The sequence below is a fragment of the Macaca thibetana genome, chromosome 15 (genome assembly GCF_024542745.1).
Source record: "Macaca thibetana thibetana isolate TM-01 chromosome 15, ASM2454274v1, whole genome shotgun sequence".
NCBI classification, from domain to species: Eukaryota; Metazoa; Chordata; class Mammalia; order Primates; family Cercopithecidae; genus Macaca; species Macaca thibetana.
Window position 1 is genome coordinate 80884401 of NC_065592.1, and position 17692 is coordinate 80902092.

Sequence of the window (17692 nt, forward strand, 5' to 3'; positions counted from 1 at the left end):
TCTGTCTCTCTCTTTCAGACACACGCACACACACATACATACACACATACACACACACACCCCAGGTGTATATTTTTAAAAGTAATAATCAGTGTGCCCTTGGGTTGGAAAACACTCACCCAATTCTTCTATTTATTATATTTTAAAAGTACTTTGCAGTAAAATTTGAGGCTCAGATGGATGATCCCAAGGTAGTGGGAGATTCCCAGTTATCTCTTGTTTGGGTTAAATTCTACTTACTTAAAAAAAAGTAGATAACAGAAATAATTTTCATCAGTGAATTGTTAAACGAAATTTGTGCTCTTCCTGTTTTATCCAGAAATTCTCTTCAAGCGCAGCTTTAGGCTCCAGAGCACCCAAGGCACCTTGGTGCCACTGCAAATCGTGTGAGCAGTGTTTGGGTGTGCATGCTTAAAGTCAGAAAGTTTTGGGTTTGAGCCTCAACTCTGTCACCTCCTTGCTGGGTATCTTAGGCAAGCTATTCAACCCCCCTATTACCTGCCTTTTTAAAATCTGTGAAATAGGAATAATAATTGTGGCTATCTCATATAAGCCTTTGGGAGAATTAAGTAAGATAATACTTTTAAAATCCTGGCACATAACAAATGATAGCAATTGGTTAAATAAAATTATTTATATTAAAAAAGCATCCTTGGAAAAACATTTAATGAACCACAGGTGATAAGAAAAGCAGAGAAAAAACACACAATTTTGCAGTGTCACGTAAAGATTTGAGAAGGCCCCTTCAGTTTCTCAGTCATCTGGGAACTGATTCAAACTCACATTTCTCCCCCTCTCTCATCCCCCAACACACACACTCTGCTTCAGAAAGCAAAAGGTTTTTTAAGGCAGCTTGGTCTCCTTTATGTCCTTGACCTGAGGTCAGAGTCAGGAAATAAACCATGGAGAAAATGCTGTTTCACATACATCTCTAGAGATAAAGTAGAAATGCTTCTCCATCCAAAATGAAATTAAAATCCTGTTCTGGTGATAACCACTCCACTCCTGTGAACCCTGCTGCTGTGGAAATGTTCCGTGAAGTCTATCCTGCCTAGCTCTGTGGGACCATTCAAGGAGCAAGAAGGAAACCCTAAAGTTCTCAACCCCTGACAGGATCTCCCAGGGACCTCCCTGGCCTCAATGTGGCATGTTCGGTTTCATGGGATTTACTATGGCTGCCTCCAAGTGTCTGATGTATGTGTGGCCTTGGATGCCAAGAGAAAAATTGATGTGTGCTTTCCATTATACAGGGCCCAAGAGAAACTCTGTTTGATTTAGAAAGCATTTTCATGAGGCATGGTTCAACAACTGCAGTTCTTCCTTCTATCTTCATGAGGAATGTCACTATTTTCAAGCAAAATCTAGTCACATAAATGACGGACTGATGCTATTTTCTTCAAGTATGAGTGGAAAAAAAATAAGCCAATAGCTGCAATGAGAATAGGGGAGCACTTTGATCAAATTGCTAAGTAGTTAAAGAAGTTCCTAGTTTATGCCTTCTAAAGAGATAGGACAGACAGGAGTTGTGTGATTCATATGGGTTGCAGGGTGAGCCACTCTTTCTTCAGGGGCAACTTCATTGTGCAAACATCGAGGGTTTCCATCCATCATGCTAGGTGAGCTCTTTCTTCCCTTCACCGTCGATATCCCAAAGAATATTATGAAGATTGTCTCTTACTATGATCTCTTCTCCATCTCTAACATGTGACCTAAGTCCTGGAATCCCCACTCAGTGCCGCAGTTTTGAGGCTCCCCCAGCTCTGATAGAAGGAATACTCCAATTCTGGTATTGTGAGTGAAGGACAATGTGACAGAAGTGGCTCCACACTGAGAAACAGCATATTGCCACTATGGTGGGTATCAATCCAGAACCATGACCTATATTTTGAAAACTGACTTTGAAATGAGAAACGTTGACACTTTGGGAGCAAAATTTAAGCAACTGAGTCTCTTTTTATGACTCATCCAAATCCTATATTGTTATTTTTTCTTTTTTCTTTTTCTTTCTTTTTTTTTTTTAGACAGAGTCTGGCACTGTCATCCAGGCTGGAGTGCAGTGGCATGATTTTGGCTCACTGCGACCTCTGCCTCCTGGGTTCAAGTGATTCTTGTGCCTCAGCCTCCTGAGTAGCTGGGATTACAGGTGTGCACCACCATGCCCAGCTAATTGTTTTTGTATCTTTAGTAGAGACAGGGTTTCATCATGTTGGCCAGTCTGATCTCAAACTCCTGACCTCAAGTGATGCGCCCACTTCAGCCTCCCAAACCAACTCCTGTATTTCTATCTAACAAGCTCAAAAATCATGAAACTCTTCCAGTGCTGAAGTCATCTGCAAGTAACAGTTCAGCTGATGGTTAAAAAGCTAATGTAAATAAATGCATACCAGTTAGCTGATGTGGAAAGCCAAGTCCAGTTTGATTATGTCAGGCTCACTCTGAGCTGATTAATACCTCTTCAAGTTAAGCAGGTTACATGGAAACATTTTGATGTTGTCCTTAACCCGGAAAAAAAAAACACATTTGAATTCAGTTCAGAGAAAAAGTACACTTTGAAGACTGATTTTGAAGTCAGTTTTCTTTTAGAGTTATTTTAATTTGCAAGAAGGTGTCTGCTCTTTTTAATTTCAGTATTTAGAAACAGTAAATTGGCAATCTCAAAATCACATTTTATTTCCAGCATGTGGTGTTTTAATATGTACCTTGATGCTACCAACCCCTGGTCAACAAATATGAAGAAGCTCACTAAGACGTTGTCCCCAGCATTGTATAAAAGCAACTGAATCGTATCAACTGAAGAATCTGAAGCTTTGAGATTGAGTTCTTCTCTCTTCAGAGTTAGCTAGTCAACTTTCAACTTCAACTTTTTGTTTTTGTTGTTGTTGTTTTGTTTTTTGAGACAGAGTCTTGCTCTGTCACCCAGGCTAGAGTGCAGTGGCATGATCTTGGCTCACTGCAACACTGCAACGTCCGCCTCCTGGGTTCAAGTGATTCTCCTGCCTCAGCCTCCCCAGTAGCTGGGATTACAGGTGTGTGCCACCACACCTGATTAATTTTTGTATTTTTAGTAAAGACAGGGATTCACCATGTTAGTCAGGCTGGTCTCAAACTCCTGACCTCAGGTGATCTGCCTGCCTCGTTCTCCCAAAGTGCTGGGATTACAAGCATGAGCCACTGCACCCAGCCTCAACTTCAGCTTTGATAACATTCTAATCAATGAAGTAATTGAGAGACTGTAATCGTAACAATTTATCATTGTCCGTTTTGCTGGAGTGCCATTTGCTGGAGTGTGGTTTGCGCATCTGGAAGTAGAGTCTCAGAAATCATTTTAGTCAAACTGATTAACCTACCTATAGAATTTGGTTAAATCTGAAAGTTAGCATACCCACAAATAGCCCTTCTACATTGAGTCACAGAAATGTTTAAGTGAATGGGCTATTATCACATTTAGTATATTGTGATTGGATGTGGGTTAAAAAAAATCCTTTTCTTTGAAAATTGTGATGTTGAAAAGAATCTCTGCCATAAACATATATTCCCTTCCTAACTTAGTCCAATATGGTGAAGGTTGTTAAAGGTGGATTCATTTACATCTTCATCTATTCAGTGAATATTTACCAAACACCTACTAGACGCCAGTCAGCTCACTGGCACCGAGGATACAACAGTATTCAGGACAGTTGAGATTCCTGTCTGCTGCTTAAAATGCAGTAGGGAAGATACATTGATATTAAGCTCTAATTACCGTAGAGTTTGTTGAACAATATTACAGAGGAAGAACTTATTTGGCATGCATGGCAGGGGGAACTAGACTATGGCTCTAGAAAGCTCTCCATGGGGAGGTGATATCTAAGCCATACCCTGAAAAATGGGTAGAAGGCAGCCCAGGTGAAACCGTTTTATCAGACTGTGCTTTTCTTCAGTCCAATGTGGTGGTTATAGGGTTGTTTAGCTCTCCAGATAAAGAGCCAAGGTTTCTTATAGGCATTCTCAATGGGATGCTACAATAACTGTGTTTAGGATTCTCAACTTCAGTGCTCATTCTACAACACTGTGGTTGGGGAAAATAAAGACAGTCAGGCTCTGTATTGCACTAACTATGCCTTGTGCTAGGACATTTTGAAAACTATGAATTAAAAAAAAAATTTCTATTAGCCACTTTTCCTGTGATTTTCCTATTTGTCCTCTGAAGGCCAAACACATATTCAGTGCAAACCTGTCAGCTGATTTGAAAATAAAATGGGAAGCTGGGTGTGATGTCTCATGCCTGTAGTCCCAGCTACTTGAGACAGGAGGATTGCTTGAGTCCAAGAGTTCAAGACCAGCCTGGGCAACACTGTGAGATCTCATCTCAAATTATAAAAAAGGCAAGAAAGATAATAGAATGAGGGAGACACTGTTTCTGGTTAGTCAGGAAGTTCTTATCCCCCTGTTTCTGGTTAACTGGAGTTTTGTTATAAAGAATTACCTTATCCTGGTATAAGTTGATTCTTTTAGAACTGTTGTCTAAAGTGTCAGTAGTAAAATTGTCCTAAAATGTGTAGCAAACATGTAAGCATTCTAGAATGGCAACATGATGACTTTCTATTGGAATACTAATGTCTCTGTGTTGTCGGTGGGTGAGCTTCACCAGGAAATAAAAATATAAAAGGGAAAAGCTGCAAATGATCACAGGAACTAAGGGAGGAAGCTATGCTGCTGTCTGGGTAAAGTGTGTCTGACTCCAAAATATCCCAGAACTGGGGTAGATATTGTGTGAACAGGGATCAGCAGTCATTGGCCAAAGAAATGGGGAAATAGAACGTGCATGATTTTGTTCCATTGTTCCAGTTTTGAGAGTTGGAATTTGGATGAAGAATAGCTTTCAAATCTTTGGCCTTCAGCAGCCCTCTCATCACCTAGGATGGCTTTTCCAGGTGGGTGCTTTAAAAGAACATGTAAGGAGTCATTTGACCTTGACTTCCCCAGATAGTTCTTTGCAATTGTTAGCCCCCAAGAGAGCTGGTTGGTTTAAAAAAAAAAGACTGGGTGAGAACTGCTCCCAAGAGCAGGGCAGCTGAGTATGGCTGTGCAGTCAGCACACTGCACAAAGGCACCCAGCCTAATGGGGAAGGAGAAGCTGAAGTCCAAGCCAGCCAAAGGAAGGATGGTTTTCTGCAATTTATCCATGCTGGGGGGAGAGGGAGCCCCTGTTTTTCACTCACACAAAAGCACCCTATGGACTGACTGCTGCCTGCTCAACCACTTTTGAACTCATGCTCACAGGTAACTCTATGAATTAAAGAAAAATGAGTAATTCTAGGTGGGTTTTTTTTTTTTTTTTTTTTTGGGTGTATGTGGAAAGATATGTCTGTTCAATCCAAATCTCCTGCTTTCTAGGCTGCATGCCCGCTTCTACAAAATATGGTTCAGATGTTACAAAGCAGTATCTTCACCTTGACGCTTTCCAGATAAATCGTTGTGATTTCCTGTGGGAGATAACATCTGAGTTAGGCTCGCAGAGTCTCTCTCTTCCAAGGCCATCCTGTCTCCAGGTTCACATGCCTGGTGTGGCCAACTGACTATATATGCGACACTGCACCAGATTGCAGGGCCATATGCTGTTTTCCCTGGAATTCATCCTAAGTCAGTATTTGACTAGGTCCGATGCTGCCAAATAACTGTTGGTAATGTACAGTTCACCCTTCCCTGCCTGGCTGCAACATGTCCTACAGTCTCCAAACTAACATCTGGCAGCTCCGTGTGCATTTAGCAACTTACAGATTTCCCTGTATTGATTTACACAAGGATTTATTTTAAAAATTAAAAAAAAAAAACAGTAAAAACTCTAACATTTATTTATGAAACATTTATCAGACACCTACTCTGCATAAGGCTCTGTGTCAGCTTTGGGAAAAATACAAAACACAAGATATTTTTCAGATATTTCGCATGAAAAGCAATGTATGAATATCAGTAGTTGCATATGGTTCAACCTCAAATTGTAAGCCTAGAGTCAGAAGACCTACATGGAAGTAAATGAAGCTCCTCCATTTACTAAATATGTTACCTTGACAAGTGTTTTAACTTCTTTCTTTTCAATAAAAAGAGAAATCGGCAAGAACGACTCTAAGATCCTTCTTTCAGGATGTTAAGGGTCTAAATTGACCAATTATGAAGGAATAAGCCAGTTCAATAAGAGGTAAAGATAATATAAATTGCAAGAGATCCATGAGTTTAGTAGTGATTTCAGAGGGCAGAGCAAAGTTAAAATCAACCTTAATTCTGCCTAATTTAAAAATAAATAAATATGCACCATCACATCACAAGCCAACAACTTTCAATGAAAATGGTGCTACGCCCTAAATTTTCCAACCTTTCATATTTTGCAAATGATTACTAACTAAAGCCTTCGTGCATAGCACCATTTTGATTAAAAGTTTAGCATAAGAATAATATTGATATGGTGATACTGATAATTTTCAAAGCACTTCTCACATACATTTTCTGATCTGACACTCACAACAACCCAATAAGCTAGGCTGTATTATTTTTCATCTCTTTTTAGGAAACTAAGGCTTAGAGAGCTTAAGTGACTCAAGACCACCAGCTAAAAAGTGATCGAGCCAGCATTCTAGCCTGAGTTTATCCAGTTGCTATTCTTGTACCATTTCCAAACTGACTCTTCATAAACAGTAAATCAAAGAGGGGGCAAATCCAGGGAGAAAAAGAGATGCCACAGTGATAACTGGAAGCACACTGGAGGATTTTTGTGTGGAGATAGCTGCATATGGACAAGGGATATGAAATCCTTTAACAACCATTCTTCATTGGGACAGAGCTAAGGTGAGCAGAACTCCATTGTCATCATTAAAGCTCACAACCACAGGCACTTAAAAGGAAGGAAAACACTAAGCTGGAACTGAAGTGTTCTTTTGATACCCACCCTCCTCCCCACCATATAACTAACATTCTCTTCTAATAAAGGAGAGCATATTTTTCCCTTTTTTGAGTGTGTGGCTGTGTGTCATCCTGGATATTCTGGCTACTCTAGCTGCTGCGGCTAGGGAGATATCATGAATTCTTTCACAGTTGCTCCAGGAATTCCTTCGAAGATTGTGCTAAAAAAAAAATAATAATAATGTCAGATGGTTCAAGAGGTAGTTCTGCTGCTGACAAGGCCCCAGGAGGAAGCTTTCAGGACTCAGTGGCATGACGTTGATTTATTAGCCTCACTGTGTTAACAGCCCTCCTAAGATCCCAGCGCAGTGATAGCCTATGTATGAAACCTTAAATCCTAAAGGGATCTTCCTTATAACAGACACGTAACACAGTCCAGTCACTTGATAGATGAGGCAAGTGGCCCAGAAAAAAGAGGTTATTGCAATTAGTTACTGCACATTAGAATCACCCAGAGAGCTTTTAAAATCCTAATGCCCAAGTGACACCCCAAAAGAATTAAATCACAATGTTGGGGGTGAGAGCCAGGCACCATTTTTTAAAGACCTCCCACTGATTCCAATAGGTAGCAGTTTGCAATTAATGAGCTAATGGTTTGTCTAAGACCATACTTCTGGGGACAAGAACCCACCATGGTTCAACTCCATTGTTTTTAGCCAAAACTGGCCCTTGTCTCAGGACATCTTGAGAAATGGCAGAGGAGTAAACAACAGTCAAGCCCTGCCATGATGATGCTATGCCAGGCACTTTCTATTTATTAGTTTATCTTTTGCAACCACCCTTCAAGGTAGATACATCAGCTCTAGTTCACCATGAAGAATGTGCACGTGTTTTCATGTAGCCTCTGGATCCTTGCTAAATGTGAAGGGAGGCTCTCTGAGACTGCCTCAGGGGGACTGCAGTGGTGCTCACTTTAGTTGTCGAACATGCAGTGACATTCATTCAACAAGTGTTTATGGAGGGTCTACTGTGTGCCAGGCATTGTCCTAAGCTATGTGGATAAAATGGTAATGAACGAGGTATATAGGCTCTGTCCTCCCAGAGCTTGTTAGCTAATGAAGAACCCAAAGTCATAACTCAGCAAGTCCAAAATTTTAGGATTAACACTGCAGTGGAAACTTGTTTTATTCATTTTCACTGAGCCTTGTTTCGTCAAGACTTGTGGTGGCAAAAACACACATAATGAAGTTGTTAGAATATAAATAAGAAACATAAATCAAGACTAGGGAATATATAAGTAAAAGTAGAGTCAAGAACAGAAGAAGAAAAATTTATAGTCATGCAAGTCATAAGGATCCACTTGGGCTGAACCTCAAATTTGGCATTAAGTATCCTGGCAGCCATATCGAAGAGGGAAATGTGGTTAGTTGCAGAGTTCTTATTGTCAGAAAGAAAAAGAATACAAGTTCCTTAGGGAAGGAAAGGCTTTCCTAATACTTGGCTCTTGAAGAAATGTCTCAGGCAGAGCTTCATACAGCCTCTAACAATATTTCTGCTACTGACTACAAAAGTGGATTTTATAAGACATAGCTTGTAGCATCCTGCAATGAAAGTGAGAACATAAAACTAAAGTGCAATTTAATAAATTCATTTATGTTAGCAGTAGGTGGTGAGAGGTAAATTGATTTGAGCCAAATACAGGTTCAGATGAACCTATGACTAGAAGCTGGAACACCAGGGAATGGAGGGATTTTATATCCTTATAACAATCTTCATAAACATAATTTCTCTCTACTGAGATTTGGATAATTCAAATGGTTATATTTTCTATTTTCTGGTGCAGGGATAAAGGGCAAGTATTCTATGTTGTAAATATGTCTTATACCAGGGGTCAGCAAACATTTTCTGTAAAGGGCTAGGTAGTAAATATTTTATACCTTGGGGGGTAGATGATCTCTGCCACAACTATTCATCTCTGCCACTGTAGCACAAAAGCAGCCATAGACAAGATATAAATGAATGGACATGACTGTGCCCCAATACAACTTGATTCATAAAAGCAGGTGGCAGGTCAACTTCTTACCTACAGTCTACATAGTGCCAACCCCTGGTATAACCTAAAAAATAAATGCGATTATTGGTATTCTTTCATTGAAATTCAGGAACAATTGGTAACTTTGCAAGTCTTGGTCAGTGGTAACTTTGTCTTCATAGTTTAAATGCTATTGTGTGATGGCACATGATGGAAAGAACATGGCTCGTGTTTGGGTTGCAAATTCATTATGTTCGTTGAAAGAACATGCAGATCCCAAAGCAATCCAATACAGCTATTCACACATAAAAGGGGCCCTCAGCCGACATGGTGCTGAGATTGTTGCAGCACAGAACTAGGCTGGCTCTAAAGAAACCCTTCCATTCCCTGTGGAGAAGAAGAATTATGATGTTCCTCACCTGGAATGGTCTTGAAAAGCAACACGGATTCTCAGTTAACATCTCATGGTTGGTTTCCTAGGAAAGAGGGAAGATGCTGGACCATTTCCAGTGACTGATGCTTGCTATTCACATCTTCATCACCTTTCCAAGTGAGAAATCTATTCCAGGCTACCAGACAGAAGTTCTAACAATCTTCTAGGTGTGTAGCATGTAGTACAGTCAAAGACATTATAATTAACCACAGGGGAAAACAATAACATTATTTCATTTTTAAAAGGCTTAGTTATGAGCAGACAACACATGTTTATAGTTTGGTATGACCTGAATTCTTAAATTTCCCCCTCACTGGTCAAAAATGAATCTGAGAGGTTAATTGTTTAATGGGAGGTATTTTAAAGGATTGAGTCCAGGGGCTCATCAGAAGAAGTAGCCCCAAGTGACTTGGAATCTGCAACAGGTGGGTTAGGACCTCATCCTTAGATATTGCTTTAATCAATTTATGGGTAAGCCATAGTTCTGAGCAGAGTCATGTAGTCACATGCGCCATGTGTAGTGACAATGGGAATGTAGGCTTAAACATAAGTAACAGCTTCAAAAGAGTTTGTAAAAACAAGGCTATGAATATTAATATAATTGTGAGATCTTTGGGGCTTTATTGTCAGTTTGAACATAATTTGAAATACAGGGATTTGTAAACAGTCAGTAAATGCTTCACTTGCTCCGTTTGGAATTTTGTAACTATTCACCTCTCCAGCAGCATAAGGTGGTTAAGAAGGCAGTTTCTGTTCGTTGTAATAAACTACTCCAGGCTTAAGGAGGGCAATTACTGTGTCTTTATATTCATATACCCAGGATTTAGTGCAGTACCTAATCCATAAGGGCTGCTCTAAAATGTTTGCCCAGTGAATAAATCCTGGATAATAATATCCTGTTTGCAAAGCCAGTATTACAGAGTGATTGGTTGCCAGTAGGGGAGATAGCTCCCTTTGGTTACACAAATTGTGGCAGACATTGAACCACTCCAAAAGAAACTGAAGCTTTTTATTTGGGAATTTAAAATATTTATTTGGGAAACTTAAAAGCAGAAAGCCACTCAGATGGAACCATAGTGTCCCCTAGCAGATACCACCAGATGGGGGTGGGGGTAAACAATTGCAGTCACATATGCAGCAGGTATATGTATTTTTTTACTAATGGCTTATTCTTAAACAGGACTTGAGGCCAGAGAAATTTCAAGGATAAATTGCTTTGGGAGAATGCCTGATATCAATGTCTCCTGAGATATCTAAGTTTTCCAAAATAACAAGTCACCAGATATATTATTTTGTTCCCTCCTCTTCCTTCCCCTGGCCCCTGCCAATTTGCTTATTTACAAGAGTTACCTTATCAGTTGTCTTAGGAGAACTCATTTCCTTCAACAGAAGTCACAGTATGATCTTATGGTCATAATTTTACAATATCCCTGCCTCTACTGAGAAGAGATATATAGCGAATGGAGCTGTGCTGAGCCAATGAGGAATTAATCCTAGGCAGCACTAGTAGGTGAGGCCACAGCTCTGACCCCACCCCACTCTGGTGGTCAGGCCAAAGAAGAAGTCAGGTAAGAAGTGTGAAAGGAAATTCAGTCTTGGAACCCCCAAACAAATTAAGCCAAAGGGAAAATTCAAGCTGGGAACTGGGTCATGCAAACCTGCCTCCCCCTTTTGGTTCCTAAATAAGATGACTACAAGATGAAAGCTAAGTGCCTCCCCCATGCTTTGCCCACAAGGGAATTCCTGGTGAGCTACTAGATCTTTCCTCTAAAGGTGTTTCTATTAAAATTTCACCATGACAATGCAAATTGATAGTTTATAGGTGCAGCCACCCCTGGCCTGCCAGACATAAATGCACATCTGATTGTTCCCCCGGCCCAGTTTTGTCTGTTATCTTATGTAAAATGCAGATTCCCTGCAATTTTCCTCTGCCTCCTTTGTCCGTGTCATCTTATGTTTAAAAAAAAAAAAAAATGCAGCTTCAATGAACCAAAGGCATGAATGACTATTTTTCCCTACCCACCTCTTACATGAAAATTGTGTACTTCTCAATATCTTGCCCTTTCCGCTTTAAATTTGGAGCCCTCAAAATCATCTTCAGAGAAAGGCATAGACCTGTCTCCCAGGTGTGCGTCATTAACTTTGGCAAATAAACCTCCTAAAATAATTGAGACTTGTCATTTTTCTTGATTGATGGAAGAAAGGACAGAGACAAAAGGATGGCAGTGTACTTGGCAACCCTCAGAGCCTAGCTGAGGCTCCAGCCCTGGGCACTTCACTGGAGGGTTCCCTTGCCAGCAGAGGAACCTGCAGCCTAACCTCATGCCAGGGTAACTTTAATATGGGCAATCCATCTTACTGTAATAGACAAATTGCCTACTTTCACTGCATCCACAGATTTACAAGGGACAAACTTTGGCCCTAGGAATATTTATTGAATATCATTTCATCCTTGTGACTTCCACTTCTTTCTGATTCCCATATCACCAGCCCAAGAGAACTCGAGTATCTGTTCACAGCATTGCTCCTCTTTCCCCACATTAACCACAAAGCAATGGAAGTAGAATAAAGAGACAAATGGGTAACTCTAAGTAGGTTCATCACATGCCCTGTGTCCAGAGCCAATATATAAATAGTCTTGATTCTGATTGTGTTGAGGTATAAAAACATGCTGATTTCTATGACAGGTATTAATGATTATTACTTGTGTATTCATTTGCTCACTGCTCCATTCTGGATGTTCTCGGTCTCAGGGCCTGAGGATCATTTTCTCGGATGCGTCACGGCTCATCTTCCGGCTCAGTTCCTCCAGTGGTGTGCGGGCCACCCTCAGACTGTACGCAGAGAGCTATGAGAGGGACCCCAGCGGCCATGACCAGGAGCCACAGGTACAGAAACAGTTGTGCTCCCAGCAGTGTGTCTCGCAGCTCCTGGCAAATTTAGCTCCATGGGGCTTTAATAGGGCTATTTTACCTTCTGGAAAGGTAGGTGATAATTTCAGCTGGAGGACAAGCTCGGTGCAACTCCAAGCAAGTTTAATTCATTCATTATAGTGTTTGAAACAGAAAAATTGCTCTCTCGCATCGATTTGTAATCTGTTTAGACCAGCATGTCCCAAACAACTGTCCTCTCTTGATGTTCAGTGGTTTGTTAATTGGGGTAAAGAAAAGGCACCTTTTATGGACAAGGAAATTTAGCGTTAGAGTCAAACTGGTGAAACTCTCAGAGCCTTGACTATGCTCATGTAAATTCTGAATCTCCAGATATTTGGACCATGACCTTGAGGTGCCAATACAGATGGGATCTGTCTCTGAGATTGCTATATTGTCTACTCTGAGAGGAGAGGATATCGGTGGCTTTTTAAGTTAAGGAAGGACATTAACAAGGCTAAGCTAGATTGTGCTTGGCAAAATCTTCTCATGTTTTCAACAATAAGGCCAATTAAGAACTCGGAAAAATCATAAATAACACAACCATAAGCCTCTCTACTCCCATATGCATTAACGCTCCAGGCAACATTAATTAATACCAGAAACAACCCACTCTAATGTTAGGTACTTCAAGCTATACAGCTGGCTGCTCCTGCCTTCTTGGTCTTCAATCCAGGTTTCAAAGCAAGGTCCTTGATAAGATGATTTTTTGACATGAAAACATTTGTTCTACCTGCCATACTTCCTTTGTGGAAAAGTAGAGAAACAGAGAAATACTCACTGCTACTGATTTTAGAGGTGCTCAGAATTTCTAGCTATAATTTGCCCTGATGGAGTAAGATACCTGGGAGGGTCTTCTTTCTTTGTCAGTAGTTTAGTGTTTTGTTTTTGTTTTGTTTTTTGTTTGTTGTTGTGTTTTTTTTTTTCATGGTCGGTTTCTTTGGAGAGTCTCAAAGAACTTGGTAATAATGGGTGCTAAGATCCTTACACCTACCCCTGCAGCCAGGAGATCTGCCTGGAGTAAAATCATCCTAGATGGGACAGGAGAGGCTGGAGGGGGCTGAGAGCTGTTCTCAGGGTTAACCAAGAGCATGAGTGGGCAAAGCATGTGGCCAGCATGAAGACCTTGGCTTTTCCTCTCAGGATCATAGCCCTTCCATGCAGGGAATGGGCCAAACTCTGCCAAAATAATTTGTTAGTGAGTACATTTCGCCCAAGATAGTACCAAATCATGCAAGAATTTGAGGCTTACCCTGTCTTTCCGAATAAAACACTATTCTACATCTCATGTTGGGGAGGGAGATTAAAGCAGGGGCCTAAAAGTCCAGAGCTACGTACAGGGTGAGGAATGATATTCCTGGCCTCACCAACTCTGACTCACTCTGACTCCGGGCTATTTTTTCCTCAACATTCTTTTCCCTATTTGCACAGGGTAAGTGGTTGTGATATTTGCTTATTTTTATTTACCTTCCACGCTGGACTGAGACCAGGCCATTAGACAAGTGTCACAACAATCCTATGCACACATGAGTCCCTCCCTGAGGCAGTCCACAAAAGCAGTGCTTTTGATCCTCCAACCCACCCCGCCCCGCCGCCCAGGCTTCCTTTGAAGCTGAAAACCTCCATCGGCTTACTCTTAGAAGGTCGTGTGAGTAAAGGAAACATAAGTCATGCTGGTTTTGGTCCCCATGACTGCACATTTCTCATCCTGTTGGTGGAAAGAATTTGCCACTTTGAAGGGTTGGTGAATCCCTTCACTGACGTTCCTGTTGCAATTGCTGATTTGCCCTCCCTTCTCCTCAGAAACAAGAGTTTTCCTAGACCTGGCTAGATGGGCCCCCAAGGATGTAGCACATGATCTAGCTAAAAGTTTTATATTAAAATAGAACTCCTTGTTAAAATACCATACATCATTCACTCACCAACTTAAGCCCTATTGCGTAATAGCTTTGAGTCAGGATATATCATAGAGTAAGACTTTAAAAGAAATCTAACCACCTAAGGGAAAGCAAGATTCTCTCAGCAGGCCAACCTGTCTTAATTACTGCTGAACTCTACCTAAGCCTTTAAGTTGGAGCATTTTGGAGGCTCCTTATAAGGTTGCTTTCCAGGACCACCTGCTTCTGCCTTCCAAAAAGCCTTTGATTAACTGAACAGAGATCAAAGTAAGATGTACTCCTGAAGCCGCTAGTGTTATTCCTGATCAGGGCCTGACTGGAAAGACCTGCTTGTGTTGCTTTCTCAGCTACAGAAAGAACCCCTTCCACCTTCTCTAACCTGCAAAGATTCCATTGTGAATCTTGTTCCAATTCAACAGGGAGTTTTTAATGTTTTACCCATGCTAACTCAATAGCCATCTACACTCAAATTATTTTGCAAGAGAACAGAGAGTTCCCTTCAACTGGCTTATTAGCATCTGGCTATTTTACTTTGCCCATGGATAGTTTCTTTTCCAGACATTTTGAACACATGTGAACAGAGCATATTTTAAACATTTACACTGATTGCCTTGCAGACGTACTCATAACAATCCTAGTGATGCAATTAGGAAAACTTGTGATATAATCTATATGCATTTAGACCATACCTTCACATGTAGATTTTCCATTTGCATCCTTTTGTAGAACAGTGATTATGCTATTTGTTTTAAGTTAATGTCAAATAATTTCTTATCTACATCAAAAATATTGTTTTAAAATTCTATCCATGTGTGCCTACAAATTGGTGGTAAGGAGAGAATGGGCCAGGGAGGGCCCTGATGAAATGAGCAGGTGCTTGCCCTGATCCCACTCTGTGTCCTTGGTAAATCAGGAAGGAAAGCTTCCAAAGGCTTGTTGCTGGAAGACTACCTAGTTTTTAAAATACAAGTTTATTTTAATTTTACCAGCAATCACTAGGCCTTCAATGAACCCTCAAACCAGCTGGTAATCATTTGGAAAAAGGAATGAGCCAAAAGCGTTTAAAATCACAGGTAACCAGAAACAGTACAATTGTTTCCATTTTATTTCCCATCCAATTTATTAGCAGGGCTGCTAAATTAGCTTCTCGTTGACCTTCTTCCCTTGTCCCTTTCAGCCTGTGGGTGGAGTAGTTAAGGAACAATAGAAGATCCAAAAGGAAAAGGAAGGAGAAGTTTTGTTAAGGGCTAGGAAAATCACAGACTGATAATCAGCCTGTGGCTAATCAACCCCTGGCTTTAGTACTTTCACTGCAGAATACAGTCACACCCCATGGCACCCCAGTCCTCGGGAGGGGCCTGATTTTCCCCCAGTCATCCTGAAAATTGAGGAATTTAAATATTTGTTTGTTTTTGTTTTATTGAGACAGAGTCTCACTCTGTCGCCCAGGTTGGAGTGCAGTGGCATGATCTCAGCTCACTATAACCTCCACCTCTTGGATTCAAGGGATTCTCCTGCCTCAGCCTCCTGAGTAGCGGGGACTACAGATGCCTGCCACCATCCCCGGCTTATTTTGTATTTTTAGTAGGGACAAGGTTTCCCATGTTGGCCAGGCTGGTCTCAAACTCCTGAACTCAAGTGATCCACCTGCCTCGGCCTCCCAAAGTGCTGGGATTACAGGTGTAAACCACCACACCCGGCTTTAAGTATGTGTTTTTGATAAGCTGTACCTAGAAGGCTTTAACGACTAATACCTAAGCACCAGGTCCCTCATATTTATTCACCTGTCAAACCAAAGGTCATCTGTCATTGTGTTCTACCTGTTCTTAATAAGACTTTGTAATCCAGAAATAAAGTATAGAGTCATTTTGTTTTACATAGGGAGAATATATGATTTGTAATCTAAACCAGAATACAGATGCTCCTAGATTTACAACAGAGTTACACCCCAATAAACCCATCATAAGTTGAAAACGCATTGAATACACCTCGCCTCCGGAACATCAGAGCTGAGCTCAGCCTACCTTGAACAAACTCAGAACATACATTAACCTATGGTTGGGGAAAATCATCTAACACAAACCCCATTTTATAATAAAGTGCTGAATATCTCATGAAATGGATTGAATCCTATACTGAAAGTGAAAAAATCGTCGTATAGGGACTCACAGTACGGTTTCTACTGAATGTGTATTGCTTTCACACCATCATAAGATTGAAAAATCATTAAGTAGAACTAGCAAAAGTTGGGGATCTGTACTTTTGTGAGTGAAAGATAACAGTAATTATGTTTAGATTGTCCCCAATAAACCAGGAGACATGATTACTCTAGCTACCAGCGTGCATCCTCTCTTAGAACTGCATATCTCTGTGGAGATGGCTTTCTAAGAACACTAGCAACGAAACTTGGAAGAGGGAACATACAGAAATGAGAAGAGTCAGCTCAGTGGTTCTCAGCCCAGGCTGCACATCAGAACCACTCGGGCAACTTGGTGAAAGTACCTATGCTTTGGTCCCAGTCCTAGAGATTCTACTTTAATTGTTTTGAGGTGGGACCTGTAGATGTTTAAAAGTTTCCCGGATGATATTAATTAGACAAGTGCATCTCAAACTTTAATTACCGGTCAATCACCTTGGGAATGTGTTAAAATGTGGATTCTGACTCAGGTATGAGGAGGGCCAGAGATTTTGCATTTCTAACAAGCTCCCAGGCTTGTTACAAGCCTTGTTAGAAGCCTCCCTGCTGCTGGTCCAGGAGCCATCTGTTGAATAGCAAAGAGCTAAGTGAACTGTGAAGTGCTAGCAGCAGGACCTTGAATTCTTTAAAACTGTAGAATGAGCGGCACCTGTTTTTAATACCGTTCCACACATTGATCTCTGTCTCCTGGACTTCTATTTATGTTGCTTATTTGATTCCACTTGAATGTCTTATAGACATCACCAACTTGACATGTGCAACACTGAATTCCCACCAGCCTCCTGTGCACGCCTCCAAAACAAACTCCAGCATCCTGCTTATTTCATTCTTCTCCATCTCAGTAAATGGCAGTTCCATTCTTCCAAATGGTTAAGCCAAAAAACCCTAGGATTCAGCCTTGACTTCTTCTTTCCTCTCTTTCATGCCTCAGTCCTTCTCATTCAAGAGTAAATCCTATCAATGTGACCTCCAAAACACACCCAGAATCTGACCCCATCTTACCACCTCCACCATTTCCACCCAGGGCCAAGCACTGTTCTCTCTAGCACAGTACATAGTCTCCTAACTGGTCTCCTTCCCTCCACACTTGCCCATTCTCTACCCACCCTGTTCTCAGCATAGCAATCAGAGTGATTCTCCTGAAACATGTTAGACCACCTCATAGCTCTGCTAAAATCCTCCCCTCCACCTCATTCAGAGAAGAGCCCAAACCCTTACCGTGATCTTGAACGACATACTGGAAATGGCCCCCTTCTCCCTCTGACCTCATTTCCTATCTCTTTTCCCGCTTCTCTCTCCACTCCAACTGCTGTTTGGTGAACATGA

General features: G+C 41.0%; 1 protein-coding gene across 2 annotated transcripts in view; it reads left to right on the forward strand.

Moving 5' to 3' along the window:
• Nucleotides 1-17692, forward strand: part of PGM5 (phosphoglucomutase 5) — a 180145-nt gene that overhangs the window by 134103 nt on the left and 28350 nt on the right. For both annotated transcript variants that reach the window (XM_050761744.1, XM_050761745.1), the window contains one exon: nucleotides 12095-12229. In XM_050761744.1, coding sequence (XP_050617701.1) covers nucleotides 12095-12229 — 135 coding nt within the window. The remainder of the gene's footprint in view (nucleotides 1-12094; nucleotides 12230-17692) is intronic.